Consider the following 14,592-nt stretch of genomic DNA (forward strand, 5'->3'; position numbering starts at 1 on the left):
TTTCACTGAGGAGAGAAAATGAAAAATTATAAATCCCACAGCCAAGTGGGTATAAGAAAGAAAAGAAAGGGAAGAGAAAGAGAATAGAAAGAAAAAAAATGCTGCAACTGAAGAATAATTCAATTTGGTTTTTTGCTCATTCTTTTTCAGTACCGTATGGAGAGGTTATAAAGTTGATATTCACAACTTTACAAATGGAAGCCTGCTTTCTCTGAAGTAAAAAATTGACAATATTAGGACTGCAAACAAGTCAGTCAGTACGTGTAAAGAGCAAAGAGGCATATGATTAGGGCATATGACTGGATCAAATTTCTAAAATTCTCAGCTTTTGATTTTGCTCTGTTTGCACTGCTTGTTGCAATATAGTGAAATTATACAAGACAAAGCTCATCGTATGTACTCAAACACGTGGACCAAACACTGCTAACTGACTACAAGCTTTTCTTCCATTCTCCTTCTATTCACCAGGGAGGATCAATTGATCAAAATGACTATAAGCAATTGTAGCTCAGAGCAGCTGTGTCAGCAGGAATAAGGCAACAAACATAGATTTAAGCTTCTGATAGGTTGGGCACAGCTGGACGCTTTTAATAGGGTTCATGTTTATGCTGCACTTGGATGGTTGAGTGTTCAGTTACCAACAGAAAGCTCACCCCCCAGGCTTACCACGGCCACTTAAGAGGTTGTGGCTGTGAACCATCAAGTACTGGGTGGAAATGAGCAGCTCGTTCTCTGATCCTTTTCTTCTGTCATCCTTATAACTCACTTCTGACCAATCCTTTTAATTCTTCTTCCTTGACTGCTTTCCAGATCATTTTCTATAAGATATCTTGATCTGTAATTTAAAGCTATTTTGTAAGTAGAGGTGGTACAGGATTCATTGACTTATGCAACCTGAAAGTATTTCCTTATACCTCAGATATATTTCTTCAGCACTGAATACAGAATTTTTACTTGCATGGGTGAGGGCTGGTGCTGGTGAGTAAATGAGAGAAAACGTTAATACATATTAGTAACCTGAAGTGATCCTGCTCACAAATATTTGGTGTTTGTTGGAAAGTGTATGGAAAGCTTTGTCATCACGATGGGTCTGATGTTTAAATGTGCGAAAAGGTGATTGAAAGCACATTTAGCTCTGCATTTTGCCAGTAGAATTTTTTTTGAGCTGTCTAAATCTCACCAGGATCAACAAGATGAGAGTACAGAAGGATTGTCAAGGCTTGGAAATTGTCAAACTGCAAAGATTTTTAATGCTGAAATGGGACATTATCTTCCTTACCTCACTGAAAGATATTTGTTCAGAGGACATATTTTCACTGATGTTTGAGGTGATATCCAACATTTTGGAGATCATTTCAGCTATCTCGGATTTCACCCCTCTTGATCTGCACTTCTCTCCTGCAAGTCTTCACTGCAGCACAGGGGCAGTAGCATCAGCAGCTGCTTTCTCCCCAGCTCCCGGCCACTCCTCAGGACAGACGGGATGAGGTCAAATCTCCAGTTTGCAGGAGGAGATAGCCCCACCACAGGATATGCAGACAGAAGATTGACTTTCTTGACATGCCTCAACGACACTGTCCCAGGAGGGTTAGACTTTCCCAGCAGATTGTTGCTGAAATAAGGACCCTCCTGGGACAAGACCTTCCTCCATGTGGGCCAGCTAGGCACCACAGGCCTGACTTCCTTTGCCTCTGGCTCCTTCCAGGAATCTGCTGGTGACCACAGCAGGATTTCATAATCTGCTACACATAACTGGATGCGTTAGGTGACCAAGACTGCTGATTACATCACTTTACAGCTCATGAGACCAATCAGATTGAGAGGATGTCTGATTTGCTGCAGTGGCTGGATTTCAAAAGGCTCATGAAATACGCCCTTGCAGTTAAGGCCCCTTCAGACCAAACCGCCACACTCATTAATCAAAATAGATTGCACTCCTCTGGGTTTTCTCCAGGTGCTCTGGTTTCCTGCCACAGTCTAAAATGTGTAGGCTAGGTAGATTGGCCATGCTAAATTATCCATTGTGTCCAGGGGTGTGCATGTTATGTGGATTAGCCATGGGAAATGCAGGGTTACAGGGATATGGTAGGGGAAGAATCTAGGTGGGATGCTCTTCAGAGTGTTGATGTGGACTCGATGGGCCAAATGGTCTGAATCCACACTGTAGGGATTCTATGTTTCTATGATCAGTGTGCAGTTGATATGTGACCACTTGAACATTGATTCATATTTGTGCTAGATACGCTGGAGGTTGCCTAACCAGTCACATCTCTGACACAGCTTTATACTTCCACATGGTTCCAGACTAAGTTACTTTTTTTGGGTAGGCGGGGAGGGGGGGCGGCTAGGATGTGAGATGTCTAATGACACCTGTCAGTCACTCTACCACTGATGTAGAGGAAAGTTACAACTGCAGCCACATGAACCCAGAAGGTTAGTAGAGCAACCAATTGGATTATTGAAGATGTGATTTGTAGTGGTGGTAATGAGCTCAATCTGGTGGACATCATAGAATATGAGCTCCTTGATTGGGGGTGTTAATCTTGTCCAAACAGGGAGCTCTGGCTGACAGATATTAACAGGAGTGTCAGACATCCTGTACACTCTGGGAGCTGACTCTGAGGAAGCTGGATCAGTGTCAGGAACTCTCCACACGTAAATAAAGGGGGACTTGGTGACAGGATACTGACCTCTATGGAGCTATTTAATGATTCAGACTGAGGTGGATCTGAGGGGCCCCCTTTGGAACGTATTAGCAGGGACTTTAGAATGGTGATGGTCTTCTGAGATTTACAAAGGATAGAACTGCAGAGAGGACTAAGCTAACAGGTGAGAAAGGTTTGCATCTTGGAAAAGGAGGATGAGTGAGGTCACCATGGTCCCTGCAGCCAGTCACATAGTTACTAGAGAACCCCATAATGGACTTATATTGTTTGAGTTCAGATGACTTGAGAGGGAGAATCCATATGGTGTACATGTACTGAGCCACCACACCACCACACCCCAAACCCATCAACCCCTCCCCACCAGCTCACAGTCTCCATAGTCCCATAATCACTCCATCTCATTGACACCTTTCAATCAGCTTCTACACTGGTCATAGCAATTTCCTGAAGGTTTATGGCCATTTAGCAGTAAAAGGTGACAGTGGAAGCTAGAAGTTAAACTTCATTGACATTTTCAAAAACATTCACATGTGACATTGTTATAAACATGCGAGTACCCATATTAAATTTAAGAAACCCTGCGTTTCCACATGGTCCTACTCTTCTAAGCTCAGTGGAACAAGAGATAAGCTGCTAGTTCCCTAGCTCTTACTCTGAGTTGCCAATGACAGTCGTCCTTTGTGTTTTGAGGCCTGTGAAGGACACAACAGCCACAGAATTAAAAAAAAGCTACAACACAGAAGAAGACCGTTGACCCCTCACATCCATGCTGGCTGAATAAACTAGCTGCACATTCTAATCCCACTTAACAGCAGTGGGTCTGTAGCTTGGCAGCTTAAGGTGCTTTGCTGCAGACACAGGTTCTGAAGATTACTCCATCCACATCTGTGTAAAGGCACTGGAACAAGAGATTAAATGTGAGAGAGTGCAAGGAAATATCTGAGAAGTGTAAGTGCTTTGGCTAGAGTTCCCATTTCCACATGTGCTTTCTCTATCTTCCATCTCATGGCCCATCCACAATTCCTTACTGGTCAAGAACCATAAAGCAATTTCCTGCTCTTCAGGGAGGCCTATCGTTGATAAAGTGGCAGACTGAGTGTGCAGGCCGTTAATGAGGATGTACAAACACTTAATTGTTTGCCGTGTCTGCCTCTGTTTTTCTTGAAAATGAACATTGGTGCAAGGCCCTGAGACGTACTGGTGTTCATGCGAGCCAGATCCCTCAAGTCTCTGCAGTGGTGCACAGTGCCTGCGGAACTATTAACAGAAACTTCCATTGTCCAATGTTGCTCCAGGGTAATCCTCACTGTGGATGGCACCCAAGGTGCAAACCTTAATCCAGCGGAGCACAACCTAGTTGCTTCCCATTGCTGTCCCTGTCTCATTATCTGATTCTGCTCAGTTGGGATGTGTGTACCTCATCATGTGACAACTGTCATGGTGCCCCCCTCTCCCCCACTGAAGTGTGTGTTTCTGAACTGATGGAGGGTGACTATGTGATGGTGCTTCCTCAGAGTGTGCAGCCTCATCTGAGCAATCCTCAGCCTCTTCCTGAACCAGTGAACAGAGTGTTCAAAGTCATTATGCAAATGCTCAATTCAAGTTTTCAACATTTGCTTTCCAGGAAGGTGAATGATTTGCTGAATGAAGAAAGGGTCAAGAGTCCCAGTGCAGGAGCTTAACTTACACCTTCCTGGAGATTATCTCCGTGCAGCAAGGTAGCTTCGACAGTGTTAGATAGGTTGGATGTGGTGATATGTCATTGCCAGGTGTGATGCTCTGCTTTCTCTTTATTGTGTCCAAACACTAAGCTGCCAAAGTAAATCTGTCAGCAGTCTGATATTAAAAGAGGAAAGTGACTAAAAGTACTCATTTCTCAGTGAGCTAGCTGCTGGTGTGGGAGGTTTTGTAATGTTCGAATCTGGTTAGTGTTTCCAACCCTCCAGCATTGCTCTAGAGTCTCCAGGAATTAAAATATAACCTCCTCAAACTATTGTAAGCAATTGTGAAGAATAATCACTGGGACCTTAAAATAATTGTACATCATTAATTTTCTTCAAACAACTTTTGTTTATGCAAATTTTCTGAAGATGAGAAGAAAGCTTTATGGGCAGTTGGAAGCAGCTACTTCTGTGTTAAGTTCTCTACGAATATTTTTAATCAGAGTTGTAGACCTTGAGTCTGATATATTTACTTGCATTGCGATTGCTACAGAAAGATGTGAATGAGTAACATCCACTTACGAGGTACACAGAATGCTGGGGATTAGTTTTATCTTATTCACAATTAAGTTTAGTAAAACATTGCAAAAGATACATTAATCACGTAACCAAAGAGATGTGACAGAAAGCATCCCTACTGATGTGACACAACGCTTCTTGTACATTTACTGATGAGCTGAAAAAGCTTTCAGTATTTCTGTCGTTTCACAGCTGTGTTTCTTTGTAACTGCATGTGATTTATGCAATTTGCCCATGGTGCCGAATATCCAAATACCCCATTTCACGCAAACAATTGCAAGGTTCTGAATCGTGTTTGGATTAAATTTTCTGCTTCAAGATCACAGCTGACTTGTCAAATATCACAAAGTGTAAATGCAATGTTAAAATCCCAAGACATCTTTCTACATCACAGTACAACTTAAAACTTGATGGGCAACAAGTTCTTGCAGTTGCAATCTGCCACAGCTTACAGCCATCAATATTTCCAGCATCTGCAGTTCTTTGTTTTCTCTTTGAAAGAGTGGTTCTGCTGTATGCAATACTGGAAGGTTGGCTTTCACTCTGTGGTGAACTAAAAAATGAAAGACAGGTGTGTACTGCATTGAGGGAAGAGATAAAGACACCAGACCATACATAGGAATCCATTGTTTTAAGGGAATAGTTTGATTGTCATGTGACCTTGATAGTTTTGCCTGTGACTATGTAACTGAAAACAAGTGAAGCAAGGTTGGATCCCAATCTGATCAGTGGTCCAAATATCATTACTGTCGTCAGTTACAAACATTTTTCAGTTTGTGTCCTCCACTTTCAAGCATTGTTTATGTCACTGACATTGATTTTAGAGTACTCAAAAAGTAATAATTTCCAATATTATCAAATCAGGACAATCCAAGATGACACTCGGTTAAAGGCATGTGTAACTTTGCCAGGATTGGTTTACATCTCTTTCCAGATTCTAGGAATGCTGCTTTTAGTTCAAATGCCCTATGCTCAAAATCTACACCAAACATCACTTAGGGTTGGCACAAACGTTTGCTTGGTAAAAAGGAGTACTGCCCATTCTGGAGATCAGCGTCAAGGTTAGAGTGGTACTGGAAAAACACAGTAGGTCAGGCAGCATCCGAACTCAACTCTAATCTTGACACACTTTTGTTCTTCTATTTGTGCAGATTGACATGTTTAGTCATTTTGTAGATATACAATACAAGCAAATTATTAAATATCAGCAGCTGCAATAATTAATCAACTGAACTTCGGTTATGATTTATAACAGCTTAAGAAATCATAAAGCAAGAACATAGTATTTAACATGACACACCTACTCTTTTCCTCTGGAATTGAATTTATTATGAATTCTACCACATGTTTAATCAATCACCAAAGAGAAGAGTTATGGAAATGACTTCCCATCAAAACAATCAGTGCCTTTTGCTTTCCATACATTCTTTTACAAGCCCAGTACTTTTTAAAAATTTATTTATGGGATGAGGGTGTTGCTGGCTATACCAGCATTTACTGCCCATCCTTAATTGCCCAGAGGACAGTTAAGAGTCATCCAGATTTTCTGAGAGTCTGGAGTCACATATAGTCCAGAACAGGTAAGGATGGCAGCTTCCCTCCCTAAAGGACAATAGTGAACCAGATGTATGTTTCCTGACAGTTTACCATGGTTTCATGGTCATCATTAGACTCTCAATTCCAGATTTTTATTGAATTTAAATTCTACCATCCACTGTGGCAGGATTTGAACCCTGCTCCACAAAACATTGCCTAGACCTCTGGTTTAATACTTTAACAATAATACTGTTAGGCCATTACCTCCCCTATTCATCACAGGTAGAAATGTCAAGTAGAAAATACATAGATTCTAAAATAATTTTTAAAGGTTTGTTGAGCCTGTACATTCACTCATCCAGTCTGTGTAATCGTTAACTTCAACATCTGAACTTGTGCCTGGATGCTGCTTGTAGAACCATTGCCACTTTGGAAGCTGTTGACAAAATTGTGTACCTCTGCTGTACTCATCATCAGTATTTCATATATCTACCTGAACAACTGTCTGATAGATCACACATTACTTGGAGTCAGTATATAATCTATCTACACAACTATCAGGCAAGTGAATCAGACTATACGTGGAGCTGGTATGTGCTGTACCTACTCCAACATATGGCAAATGCATCTGATCAACGTAACATGACAGATCAGAGCCGTGACAATATTGTCTCGGAGGCAAGCAGCTTTTGCAGAATTCACACTTTTGTGTGATGCACAAATATTGCCTCCAAGCATTGCACCTAGTTTAGAATTTTAATTGTGTTAAAACTCCTAGTGGTATGAACATATTCAAATTTTATTCTTAGATGTTAAAAGCATTTCAGTGCACTCAGTTGTACTAAAATTTATTTTTCTCGTGGATAAGACACTTTCCTTTTTTAATATTTATGAGGATTTAAATGACAATGTCTCGGACACGTGGAGCTAAGTCTGCTCACTGTCTTATAAAAATCTCCTATGTTAAAAGGTTCAAGATGTCAACAAAGCAAATTTGATGATGCAAAGTTACTAGTCACAAGAACTTACCGAGTCTTGATCACTATACGATAATACACTGATTTTTGGCTGAAGGCTTAAATTATCATTCCTTCCCAATGTTCAGGTGATACTGTAAGAATTCGCATGTAGTGAATATGTATCTACAGTCTGTATTTCATATATTAATGAACTGCTTCCCCAGTAGTTTTGTGCTACAGCATACAATCCAGGTGGACCAATGGGTCTCATTTTTTATTCTTAGTTGGTGATGAATTAACTGATTTCATGGGCAGCTCTTATGTACTATAAGAAGACTTATTATCCTGGAACAGAGAAGGTGGTTGAGAGTCAGGGCAGCTGATAAAGAAGGTCAAGAGTGGTCCTGGGTGAGGGCCAGCCAGAGGAGTTGTTGGGAGATGAAAGCCGCCTGGAGAAAGTGAAAGGAATGGCAAAAGGTAAAGCCAGATGAGGAGAAGATCTGTGGGAGAGCAAGACGAGCATTGGGAGTTAAAGCTAGGTACAGAAGCAAGCCCACATGAGAGTTAGAGGATCAGTGTGAGTTAAAGGAGGCATTGGAGTGGACCTGTAGGAGAAACAGTGCAAGCTCAGGGGTGCGCTTGTATAAGGTTCATGACCCAGAGGTTAAAAATCAACAAAAGAAAATGAGGGGGTGATCTGACCTGGACAATAGGTAGGACATTGTCTCTTGAGTATTGCAGTTTTAATGTTGTGGCTTAAGATCGGGAGGTGTCTCAAACTCAGAAACTGTAACATATTACTTACTTATCAAGTTAATAAACAAGATAAGCAATTTAATATCTACATTCAGTAAGACTTTCATTTATTTCTGTGAAGTTTAGTTAGTCTAATATATGGAGAAATAGGAGGGCACCTCAATCCTGTTCAGTTCACGTCTCCTTCCATGTGGGTACTACAGAATTCTTCTTGTCTCCTGGAGCACTGCACTTGTCTCATCAGCTGGAAGCATTTGCACTCCAGGCTTTAGAAGTTCAACAGTAGCTGCAGTGTGGTGCATCCATGTTACTTTTCAGAGTAGCACATTGCAAGATATGGCCATCCCTCAGCTTAAGCATGTCTAGGGAGGAAGGAAATGGGTGACCACAAGACAATTAAGTAGAACCAGGCAGGTAGTAGAGCAGCCCATGTGTGCATCTCACTGTTTAATCAGTTCTGAATGCCAGTGATGGTTTGTGTGGGAGTACAGCTTGAGTCAAGACCGTTTGGGGCTCAGCCATATAGTGGGGGTAGGTTAAAAGTTGAGGAAACAATAATGATTGAGTGTTGTATGGTTTTGAGAATAGGGCATTTCTGCAGCCACAGATGTGAATTCAGAACGGTTTGTTTCCTTGCTGCTGGTGGAGTCAACACTCTGAGTGACTACAGAATATTGTGATGGGAGACCGTGAGCAGCCAGAGGTTGTAAAAAGATCAGCTTGAAAGATCTGAGTCGAATAAATGATGTGGTCTTGTAAATGGATTTTCAGCAATGAACAAAGAGTCTAGTCAACAAGGTCTCAAAGATAGTAATCTCAGGATTACTCCCTATGCCACGTACTCTTGAGTATTAAAGTAGGAATGTAGATCAGAATGTATGTCTGGAGAAATGGGGCAGGAACGACAGCTTTAGATTCTTGGGATTATGGGACTGGTCCTGGAGATATCTGAACCTAGTGGCTGGATAGGCTGCACTTAATTAGAATCAGAACCTATATTCTCACTTATCATTTGCCAGTGTTTTTGAAGATGGCTTAAATTAACTTAGCACGGAACGGAACCAGTGGCGCATAAATACATCGCATAAAGGTTTGGGAGATACAGATAGCACTACAGTAACAAAATGAGATAGCATTATATGGAGTAAGTGATTTACAATGAGATTTGCCTTGGGTTTACACTGAAAAAAGAATCTTAGTAAATAAAGTTGATGACTGAATGAATTTTGTTAGTAGTTAAGAAGGAAAGTGGAAAAAGACAGCAGAGATGCAAAAAGAGAGTATGAGAGACAAATGGTTGTTAACATGAAAAGAAATACAGAGTTTTCTGTTAGCACATAAGTGGTAAAAGAGTACTCGGGGGTGGTGTTAGGCTGATTAGGGGCCAAAAAATGGTCAATGTATAGAGTTGCAGGATATGGCTGGGGTACTAAATGTACACTTTATGTCAGTCTTTGCCAAGAAAGGAGAAACTACCAGGTCATAGTGAAATTGAAGTAGTAAGGAAAGTGTATGATCTAAAAGTGGATAAAGAGGAGGTAGAGGCCACAATCTTCTAATGCTCCCTAGATGGAAAGGGGATGCTAGAGAAATAAAAATTTGCAAATATTATACCCTTATTCAAAAAAGGATGTCAAATTCAAAAATGCAGCAACTACAGACTAATTGGTTATGGGAGAAATTTTAGGGATGATAATCTGGGACAAAATTAACTGTCACTTGGACAAATGCAGATTAAGTAGGGAAAGCCACCTTGGATTTGTGAAAAGTAAGTCAAGTTTAATTAATTGGGATTGAGTTTTTGGTAGTTGATGAAAGTAATACAGTTGATGTGATGCATAAGAACTAGTAGAAGGTGTTTGATAAAATGTCACACATTAGACTTATTAGCAAAGTTGAAGCCATGGGGAAAAACGGGACACAGACAACATAGATATGAAGCTGGCTGAGTGACAGGAAACAAAGAGCATTTAAACAAATTAAAACAGGAAGTTCTGGAAATATTGAGCATCTGTGGTGAAAGAAACAGTGTTAATGTTTCAAATGCAATATGATTCTTCTTTGGAATCCAGAGGTGGTGGTGAATAATTGTTCTTGGGACTGGAGGAACACAAACAGTCAGGGACCCCAGGAATCACGCTACAGAATTTCTTGATCTTTATTAAAATGAAGAGGGAGCAAGATTTTAGGGGTGTAGAGCACCATGTCAAAATTTGCCAGTGACACAAAACTTGGAAGGAATTGTGAACTTTAAGGAGTATTGTAACAGTGCTCAAGGGACTGTGGACAGGTTAATGGAATATGCAGACATGTGGCAGGTGAGATTTAGTGCAGAGAAGTTTGAAGCAATATATTTAAGTTGAAAGAATGAAGAAAGGCACTATAAAATAAAGGACGGAATTCTAAAGGAGATGCAAGGACAAAGATAGCTGGTGGTGTATATTGAGAAAATTATTAAAAAGGAATATTAGATCTGGACTTCATAAATAGAAGCATGGAGTACAAAAGCAACGAAATTCTGGTAAACCTTTATAACACATTACTGAGTCTGAACTGGAGAACTGTGTATAGTCCTGGGCCCTGCACTTTAGGAAAGATATGAGGGCATTAAAGATAGTACAGAAAAGTTTAGCAAGGATTTTCCAGGGATAAAGGATTCCACTTGCATAAATAGATTTACTGAGTTCAAATCCTTGTTCTTTGAGCTGAGAAGGTTGAGAAGAAATTGCATGTGCTCAAAATTATGAGAAATCTTTATGGAGTAAATAATAAGAAACCGTTCCAAATGGTAGAAACATCGAGAACTAGGAGGCACTGGTTTAAGGCAATTGACCAAAGAAGCAAAAACAACGTGAGGAAGATCTATTTTTGCTGTGAGTGGTGAGCATTTGGAATGTACTTCCTGAGGTGTAATGGAGGCAGAAGTGATAAACACTTTCAAAAGGAAATTAGATAAACATTTGAAGAGACAAAAAAATTGAAGATTACTCTTCCCAACAGTTGAGTAGCTTTCTTGCTCTAAGATAGGGTATTCCCACTGACCTTATACTGGTTTGCCTGGTGTACTAGAGTGGGTATCATGTTATATATATCTCTATCTATTTTTGCTTCCTTCGGGTTTTGTGTGTTACTTCTACCAAAATCTTGGTCATGCCTGCAGAAATGTGATGGGTGCAACCATTTGTATTTGTAAGGGCAAGTCTACAGACAAGTAAGCAAAAATGCATGCGAAGCCTAGGTAAAGGTTAGGGGAGATAACCAAATGTCTTGTTCATAGAGGTGAATTTTAAAAAATAAATAGAATCAAGATGCTGGAAAGATAGAGATTTTGAAAGCAAGTTCAGGAGCCTGAGGTGTTCTATGGGGATTCTCCAGTATTGGGCTATTTTATGTTGTCTAAGCAGCACTGGTGATGAATGGCTATTCCAGTTATCTGGCACATTTGCTAAAGTTTATGATGCTTGAATTTATGGGAGAGTTGATGTGGACAGAACCAAATATAATCCTCAGGATAAAAGAAAGTCAAGGTTTTCCAGGGAATGAGGCCATCAAATGCGTGTATAGGAATGATTGACAGTTGCAGAGGTAGTGAATAAAACGTCAAGACCGGGCATTTAAAGCAATGCAATTGGGGAAAAAAAAACTTGAGGAAAGATTTCTTGCCAATGTGGACATAGATAGAGACAGAAAAGGAATGAGGCAACATTGACAGTTAGGCATGTATGGAAATGACCAGAAATGGCATTGTCAATGATTGAAGCCATGAGAAGATAGAAAATCAAAGTAATGGTAAGGGATTGGCTGTGAATGTGATTCAGTGAATTCATGTGGGACGAAGTGGTTTTAGGATGCTTAGAGAACAGGACGTTTGGAGGAAGAAGACTAAAGGGATTAAAAACAGAAATTGTTGGAGAAGATCAGTAGGTCTGGCAGCATCTGTGGAGAGAAATCAGAGTTAACGTTTCAGGTCGAGTGACCCTTCCTCAGAGGCTAAAAGGAGTTGAGCTAGAGATTGAGATGAGGTGGAGAGAGCTCAGTTTAGAGGCTGACAGTCAAAGACTGGGATAAGAAGACCATGATGCTGGAGAAATTGCTGGAAAGTCAAAGTATGTCTTAGTGACTCAGACATTCTTCCTTTGGATTGGTTACACTGGCACAGCTGATGCCAAGTATAGCCAGATGGGGATTGGTAAGGAATTGACACTCAAAGGTCAGATTTTAATCAAAGTCAGACTATCAGTATGTACCTATTGCTGTTGTTGAAAATTATCCTTAGTATCTTACTCTGGTATTTCATTTAGGTGAACTCTCCTGTCCTAGCTAAAGGCTCCAATCTGGAACATTACAAGAAGGCCTTTGCCAGGCAACGTGCCAAAGATCTTTCCGAACATGCTGATATCATCCTTGCCAAGGACAAACAGATTGAGGAACTGAGGCAAGAATGTCGTGATCTTCATGAAAAACTGGAACCATCAAAGGTAAAAAAAAATTCTCAGCTTTAGAATATCATCTTATTCTCAAGAGAATTCTTGCTGTTCAACAAGATTATGCAGAGGTTGGAATTACTCATAAAAATATAAGGAGATCATGGCTGATCTTGTACCTCACCATCATTCTCCTACAATGCCTTGAAAATCATAATTGAGTTTAAAAATGTCTCTATTAAATAATCCATAAATTCAAATGCATTAGTTATGTTCTGACACTAAAATTGGCCACGTGCAGATCTGTTCATACACGTGTAGACTTTGCCTTTGTATTTGCTTGTATTACTCTCAGCTGCATTGAAGTACACTGAACATTATGTAACAACCATCAAGAGTAAGTCCTGTAAATCCCCAAACCATTAACTTATCATAGTAAAGAGCTAAATGATAAGGACTGCAGATTATATGAAACTTCAAGCACAGTGTACATTCTATTCCTTTCAGTAACAGCTTTAGAAAGAATGCCCCATCACCATATGCACAGAGGAAAGTCACAGGAAGGTATCAAGGGATAATGGCAATGGAAAATTAAAATTCACCATTTGTTAGTTCTAAACACTGTTAGAATTTATTCGCAAAATTCCACAGTTTAATTTTGCAGTGTCCTTTGGTTTCTGAAGTTTGGGTGTTGCAGCATGACTATTTTGCAAGTCACTGCTGAGTGTATGGTGCTGGCCCTCTGCTGGGCACACTTGCTGTTAAAGGACAGCATTCAAACTGCACATCAGTATTCCACAGAAATAGATCATTCAGTGCAACAGGTTTGTGACAGTGTTTGTGCTTCACACAAGCCACCTCCTCTCATCTTACTTCATCTCATTTGTCCCTATCTGAATTTCCCTTAAATGCATCAGTACTATCCACTTTCAGTTTGACAGCTTGTCAGAAGCACCAGGTGCGGACCTTTCCACCGAGGAGAGAGGGGATCTTTTTCTAGTGACTTGATCATTACATAGTCCCTAGGTTTGAACGGATGAAGTGGCTCGAGGTGGGGTGTGGACATCCCTGCCTTCACCAAATCATGATTAGGGTTAATGACCCAACTGAGGGCTTGGATGTAATCTAGCACAGCCTCCTGTGTCAGGAGTAGTGCTGTTTCTGTGGAGAGTTTTGGGGGCCTTTTTGCTGTAGGCATGGGTCTTCCCATAAGGACCTCAAAAGGGGCAAGGTGTCTGGTCAGGGCAGATCTGTTTCCTGGGTAATTTTAGTTAGGGTAGTTTTAGGTGTGCCATTCATCTGTTCCACCATGTCAGATGGGGAATGTGCCGTTTCCATGGTATTCCGAGCACTTCGCTAATACCAGTTGTGATGTTCTTTTTGAAGTGGGTCCCCCTGTCCGTTGCAATATTACCGGCATTCCGAATCTGGGAATAACATCTTTCATCAGACATTTAATCACTCTCCTGGTGTCATCCCCTCTTGTTGGGTACGCTTCCACCCACTTAGAAAACATATCAATAATGACCAAAATATATTTAAAGTCTTGTTTCGGGGGCGTGTGGGCATAGTTGATTTGTAGATGAATGAAGGGGTCCCTCAGGAATAAGTAAGTGGTCATACTTGGCGATAGGCTTGCCTGCATTGTTTTGGAGGCGAGTGGCACAGCGTGACAGCAGGGCTTGGGTTGTAGCTACAAATCCTGGCACATACTAAGATTGCCTGACCGGATGTACCACCCTCCCTGTTCCCTGTGTGGCCAATGCCGTGGACTGCTAGGGCCAGTGCATGTAGGTGGACCTTGGGACAGATAATGCAGCCATTGGAATGCACCAGTAGTTGTAGGGAGGGTGATTGCCTCGCCCTGAGGCGGAACCAACTATCCTTTTCCACCTGTGGAACAGCTTGTTGAGCTGCTTGTATTGCGTCTGTGAGGTATGGGGATTCCAGAGGTTTCCGTATCCTGGGGGTCTGTAGGATGTTTGTAGTAGGGTTTAAATCAAATTATCGA

General features: G+C 40.9%; 1 protein-coding gene across 13 annotated transcripts in view; it reads left to right on the top strand.

The window, feature by feature from the left end:
- The window catches only part of LOC122564091 (peripheral-type benzodiazepine receptor-associated protein 1-like), a 299,068-nt gene that overhangs the window by 134,361 nt on the left and 150,115 nt on the right, over positions 1–14,592 (top strand). For all 13 annotated transcript variants that reach the window (XR_006315818.1, XM_043718642.1, XM_043718643.1 and 10 more), the window contains one exon: positions 12,459–12,635. Coding sequence is in view for 12 of the 13 variants with exons in the window: in XM_043718642.1 (XP_043574577.1) it covers positions 12,459–12,635 (177 nt within the window). In the remaining variant the exon portion in view is untranslated. The remainder of the gene's footprint in view (positions 1–12,458; positions 12,636–14,592) is intronic.

This window comes from Chiloscyllium plagiosum, chromosome 28, assembly GCF_004010195.1.
Source record: "Chiloscyllium plagiosum isolate BGI_BamShark_2017 chromosome 28, ASM401019v2, whole genome shotgun sequence".
NCBI lineage: Eukaryota > Metazoa > Chordata > Chondrichthyes > Orectolobiformes > Hemiscylliidae > Chiloscyllium > Chiloscyllium plagiosum.